The sequence below is a fragment of the Epinephelus moara genome, chromosome 20 (genome assembly GCF_006386435.1).
Source record: "Epinephelus moara isolate mb chromosome 20, YSFRI_EMoa_1.0, whole genome shotgun sequence".
In the NCBI taxonomy this organism is placed as follows: domain Eukaryota; kingdom Metazoa; phylum Chordata; class Actinopteri; order Perciformes; family Serranidae; genus Epinephelus; species Epinephelus moara.
In genome coordinates, this window is record NC_065525.1 from 4,474,868 (window position 1) to 4,481,416 (window position 6,549).

The window sequence follows — 6,549 nt, forward strand, 5'->3', positions numbered from 1 at the left end:
CTTATGTGCACATGTTGACAAATATCCTTTTTCCTACTAAAAAAACAAGTCTCTCCTGATTGAACTGGTTTAAATCAGCAGGTTCATTTGATTTGGAGCAGAGGAGACCTAGGTGAATAATTCGACTCACGGTAAAACCTCCTGAACGTCTGAATTTTAAGTTACCATAAAACCTCAACTAATATCCCAGGCTATTATTTGCTTTAATCACTTAAATCAACAGACCTGTATTGAGGACAGGTGTCTATATGGGACAGGCCTTTAATTTGGATTAACTTGGATTAATTTTAAAATTTTAAAAACTCTTTTGATTCTTTCTGATCTGAGGACCCTTACGGACTAAAGGAATATGAAGAACTAACAGGGTAATTGAGGAATGGACACATAATTTGAGGTAGCCATCAACCTGGTTTTATACATCCGCAGAACTCCTATAAAACAGATGAACTGCTTGACAACCAGACCAGGGGTCTTACTGAGACAGACCTTTATTTGTCAAAATGTAGCCACACCAGGCCAGTAAAAGGGACTAAGCTTTTATTTGAAGTTTTACAGTATTACAGAAAAAGGTGAGCACACATTAGCAGGTGCTGGACTAACGGCCCGTCAGCAACAAGCTGAACAGCGTTAGAGAAACACTGATTTTAAAAGTAAAACTTCACTATTAAGTGTTTTCACGGCTTTTAATCACCTTGTCATCTGTAGATAATTCAGCTCCCTGCAAAAATCTCATGAATAAACACTGAAGGAATCCTAAACGGGAGTTCACGCTTGGCACACGTTAGGTGAGGTCCATATTCTTTTTCTGAATTATTTATATTTGTTTGAATCACTGTGAATTAAATATGTTGGACTGCTGGACAGAATCAGCAAGACATTTGAGGATGTCAGTTTGGGCTCTTGTGATGACTTTTGATGGTTTCTGTCGTAATTTTAATCAGATCATTGAAAACAATTAGTCAATGGAATAATCATAATTATGAAAGTTACTTTGCAATCTGTAAATGTTCAGAACACTAATTAACTACAAATTTACATAAACAGATCAGTAGTCAGAACATTAGCAGGTTTAAAGTGACTTAAAACTTTATTTTAAAATGGGGTGCTGGAATGAAAAACATCCATCTTTCTTACTGCTGACTGGATTTGGTTCAGCATTCTGAAGAGGTGGAGGCCTCTGAATCAACCTGCTGAGGAGCTGGAGCAAACGGATCTACAGAGCTGGGTGTCCTCTGGCAGCAGAGTTTCTAGAGGGACAGACAGCAACAGCATTCATAAAAAGAACAGATTATGCATAAAAACAACTACTTTTGTAAAACAGGGAAAACAATTATGGCATATTTTTATTTATTCATGGTTAATTGGTTAATTGTGTTCTTGTCCACCTGGCAGCAGCAGAAAGATGCTGTATTGTCACAGTAAGCTGATAAAGCACACCTACACTGACATTACTATATTGTGATCTTTTGCACATTCCTGCACAGCCCTTTCATTTTAATACAGATTGTGTATATTTTTAATAGTATATTTTTTTTCATATTTTTTATCTTAAATGTTTATATTACACATCTGTGTTTCTTGACTGTTACAGTACTTGCTTTTTTTTTTTTTTTTTTTTTAAATTTTGTCTTCCTACACGAAGAAACACCAAGACAAACTGTTTCAGTGAACAGTTGTCTGTCTACACATCCAGTATTACAGAGCATTTATTTAACATTTATTTGGAGTCCTGTTTTTGGCCACCTGACTGATATAATTTCAATATTTACCCTTCATTTTGCTCCTTTTTATGGCTCTTAAACTGCTAAATGCTCCACTTTCTTTACCAGTTAGTCACTTTGTCTGCCATTTGCTGCTGGGCTGGTTGTGTATAGTTGGGTTTTTAAGAGCTTTTCGGCTGAAAACAGCTGCCTGCTGCAGCCAGACATTACATTTTGCTGTTTGAATATTTTGACAAGACCAGGTCACAGCTAATCTGGTGATGGTGGCACTCGAGCCTCAGCAGGACTCTGATCCAGCTCAATGTGCTGCTGTCAGGAAACTGCTGCAGTTTGTTCTGGGTGTGTCTTGACAGGATATCAGCTTCCAGGAGTGTTCACACTAGGGTTGCAGCGGTATGCTCATTTTAAGGTATACTGTGCTATAAAAATTGACGGTTACCATACTGTGTACATTTGCTAAACTATGATATTGAAAAAAAAATTTGACTAGATGGAGGATCTGAACTGTATTTTAGCTATTTTCAAAAGGGAGACTTTTTACACAAACTTCCATTTTAAAAAATGGTTTCAAAAAGGGTTGCGGCAGTCAATCTCAAATTTATTTTTTACACAAATGTTCATTAAAAAAGTGATTTCAAGTTTAATTATAGTAATAAAATGTTTATTCATCCAAAAATAACCCCTCTGGTTAGAACTCTGTAATACCCTGATACCATGAAGTCAGTGGTCAGCGATTTCCATCCTTCACTGCTCTTCTCAGGAAAGTCTTTGACACTGGATCATGTTCCCTGAATGATGGTGTTCTCCAGGATCTCCAGCAGCCTCATTAACTTCTGCTCAGTCTCAGACGACTTCTCTGAGTCCTGCAGAGGACAGACGACATCAGAGCTTTGATTATTAGGGATTGTCTAAACCTAGAAGCACAAATAGGGCTAAAAGTGAATAATGTTTATTTCAATGCATTATTTGCTTGCACATTTAAGGGTTTAAATCTTACGGTTTCTGTGTTTAGTAAGATTACAAATGATGGAAGGTCAGTCAGTTTACATATACATCAACTCACAATTTAATAAAACAATAAATGGCACAGATGGAGGCCTCCCCACAAAAATATAGTTACAATACAGTGTTTTATATTTTTGACCTGTTATCACCTGTGTTTTATATGTTACAGATTGTTGTGCTGCTTTTATGTTTGATGTTTTTCATTATGAAGGACAATAAAGTCATATTCGAGTTCCACCTGTTCAGCCAGTAAAAATGCTTAAGGTTATTCCTGGATCAATAAACCACGTGACAACCTTTTGAACAGATTTCTCAATCAGAATAAATACTGTATGTAACTGTGACATCTCAGCAGTGAAGCTGTTCTTTTCAGTCATCCATGACTGCAGATGTCTCTGGCTTATAGGCAGAAAAATCTGTCTGTTTGTTTGTTAAAAACCATGATATGGCAGCGGCCTGGGTTCGACTCCAGCCTGTGGCCCTTTGCTGCATGTCACTCCCTCTCTCCCCTTTCACACTTGACTGTCCTATTGATTAAAGGCAAAATGCCCCCCAAAAATATCTTTTTTTAAAAACAAAAAACAAAAACATGATACTTTACATCCTTCTGACTTAAGCTTTGTGTCAGAATATGTTGTAGGTAAGTAACTATGGATGCATATTTTTGCATGTTAAGAGTATGCTGACCTACTGTCCTAGTTAGGATATATGCTGAAAAATGAGGCGGCTGTTCAGTTATTGCTATAGCACAGATGTATCCTTTGGTGGAGAGGAACTGAGCACATTAACTCAAGTATTGCACTTAAAGGTCCAGAGTCTAGACTTTAAGGGGATATAGTGGCAGAAATTAAATACAGTAGGTATATTTTCTTTGGTGTAGTAGTAGGACTGTGTGCTTTTACCATCAGGATGTGTCTGAGAATGATGTCTGCTTCCTGCATGACACCTTCCAGCCGCCTAATCCTGCTGCTCTCCCTCTGGAGCTCAGCCCTCAGCTGACCTGCCTCAGCTGTTTTTTGAGAGCTCTGCTTGGTCACTGAGGCCAGGCTCCATCTGAAAACACGAGACACAGAATCACACTGTTATTGCAAGGACAGTGGGGGTATAGCTCAGTAGTAGAGCATTTGACTGCAGATCAAGAGGGCTCTGTTTCAAATCCAGATGCCCTCTGACTCAGCTTTAGTATTCTGTTATCTGCTTCCTTCTAGGAATGGAGATTAGGGGTGGGTAATATGATATTTTGACAGTACTTTTTGCGATAATGATATTCTTGATGATATGACAAATTAGTAATATATATATATATAGAGAGAGAGAGAGAGAGAGAGAGAGAGAGAGAGAGTGAGATTCAGATTCTGTATACAATGTTAATAGTTCAACTAAATAAAATCTACCACTCATTACACATTCAAAAAGCTCCCAAATACATTAAAAAGTACCCTGGGATCTATATATACATATATAAATCAATAGGCCTTTTCCTTCTTTATGCTCTGCCATTTCTCCTCTAATTAACACCCTGTAACCTGAGACAGGTTGTTATGCTGCAATTACTATTGCATTTTCACATTATATATGTAGTTTTTTGTTGAGCCGCGAGGGTCTTGTAAGTTTACATTACCAAAGGTTTAATTTAATAAATCACTTGACATATGGTGAGAAAGGAGAGGGAGAGACGCTGTGCTCCTGCCGGCGGAGCCACTGAACAAGTTCCCTCTGCAGGGAGGGTAACTCCCTGAAAGAGTCTTAGAGGTCCGGGGCTGTTCATAAAACATTCAGGATGCCCAGGCCTAACGATGCCACAGTTTGTGCCACACTATTGGACCTTCTCCTCTTTTTGCAACCACGGCAAAGTCAGTAATAATTTTGCTTTTAGCCATGCTTGTTGTTGCCATGAGTAACAGTATGATGTCAGTATGTCAACAAGCCAAAATATTGTGAGTATCAGGATATTAATTTTTCATGATATTAAAAATCATACCGGTATTATCGTGAATGAGATGATATGGCACACTCCTTATGGAGATCGTGAAGTTGATTAATAATTAGCATGGAAAAGGGTGTTTGAAATTGAATCATGAAGAATATAATTGTTCTTAAAAATGCACCTTATATGACAGTAAATGTGAATCTGAACCTTCAGTACGCCCAGTAGAGAGAAAGTAAACTTATACTTGATAGCCTCTTCTTCAGCCTGCATCCTCTCATAGGCAGTGGTGAGGTTCTTTAGCTCCTCCCTGAGCTGCTGGAACATCTTCTCCTGCTGTTTCATCTCCTGAAGAAGAGAAGATGTTGAATGATTCTGGCAAGGTAGGACAAGGTTAAGGAAGTTCTATTGCTAACTTTAGGTATAAGCATGCCTTTCATGTGTCTCCAGCTGACCACTTGTGATCAGATTTCATTACAGCCCCGTGCACAGTTATCATGCCCACACATTTGCTGGCTGCTCTGCAGCATTCTTGCTAGATAGTTGTGTCATAACAGCTGGAGATCTCGTGGCAGCAGAATTCAACACCTCTCCTTTCAAAGGGCAAAACGAGCGATGGTCATGCAACACTTCATCCAACCCGACATAAAATGGGTGAGTTATAGAGCTTTTACCGCACTGTCACCCAAACAACCACCACGTCCAACACCGATGACACAGTCCTTGTCTGGGACGCATCAGGACACATCAGAGTTTACACTACAAAAGATATGTGGTCAAATGCGTCCTGCACCACCTCCATAAGTGGTTTGAGTGATCAGATACCAATGCGTATTAGTGGTCATTAAGACTTGTATCTAGTGCTGTTCACTTGTGACATGATAATATCAAGTCTAAAATGTCGGGGTGGAGGAAAAAAATCAGTACAGCATAGTATCATGATATTTCTCATGGCGATATTGTATCAATACACGGACACCAAGTATCAATCTTTTATTATATCCATTATTAATTTTTACAAATGGGTCAGTGACAAATAAGGGTTGGCAATTCAAAAATATCTTCAAAAATAGTTTTAAAAGCATGCATCAGATTTGTTAAAATGTGCATTCTGTACGGTTTTATGTCATTTGAAATGACATTCGCACCATTTTTTATCAAAAGTAAGACTGACTGCTCCTGAAAATGTCAAATGGTGTAACCACGAAAGAATGATAAATATTAAATATTTTGTCCACATACAGAAGAGATTTAAGTGTACTTATAAAAAAATTATTTAAAGCATTAAATTGAAATAAGATATTTTTGGAGTACTATATTTAAATGTTAATGCATTTTGGCAATATTGAGCAGGACATATCCTAAAAGCAACCCTTTTTTCTAAATAACGCGTGACATATTATGTAAAATTTGTTAAAAAACACAGTGTTGCACTGCAAAAGTGGATTACGTTTATTCCACATTTTACTCCACATTTATTTTCCTGTATATAATCATATTTTTATGAAAAAATACCAGTTACACCAAATGACACTGGGTTGTGTCAATTGGTGTAACTGGTATTTTTCATAAAAATATGATACACTGCCAGACCATGTTCCTTCTACAGTCAAACACCATTGTTTGTTGAAGAAATGCACACTGAAAATCAAACATGACAGTCAACAAGCTTAAGTGAACTTGTTTATTTTATGTTATTTCAGTTCAGAAAAGAGAACATCTGGTTGCAATTATGCAATTACCGCGTGCATTTGGTTTGGAGAGCGAGAGGATTAACTAACGTCAGGTCAGTCCAAGTAATTAGTGGAAACAGCAAAATTACTCAGTAAATTCTCCTGTCGTGTTTCTGTTCTGATCTAATCTAATCTGTTGTGTATTTTGAGCTACTAAGGCTAC

General features: G+C 37.6%; 1 protein-coding gene and 1 non-coding gene across 2 annotated transcripts in view; one reads left to right on the forward strand and one right to left on the reverse strand.

Annotated features, from left to right (window-relative positions):
* Positions 1-2,352: 2,352 nt before the first annotated feature.
* Positions 2,353-6,549, reverse strand: part of LOC126407413 (puff II/9-2 protein-like) — an 11,429-nt gene continuing 7,232 nt past the window's right edge. Inside the window, 4 exon segments of the mRNA XM_050072282.1 lie at positions 2,353-2,512; positions 2,514-2,584; positions 3,629-3,779; positions 4,901-5,001. Coding sequence (XP_049928239.1) covers positions 2,449-2,512; positions 2,514-2,584; positions 3,629-3,779; positions 4,901-5,001 — 387 coding nt within the window. The 3' untranslated portion in view covers positions 2,353-2,448.
* trnac-gca (transfer RNA cysteine (anticodon GCA)) lies at positions 3,825-3,896 on the forward strand. The gene has a single exon. It is a non-coding gene; the product is annotated as a tRNA-Cys (tRNA).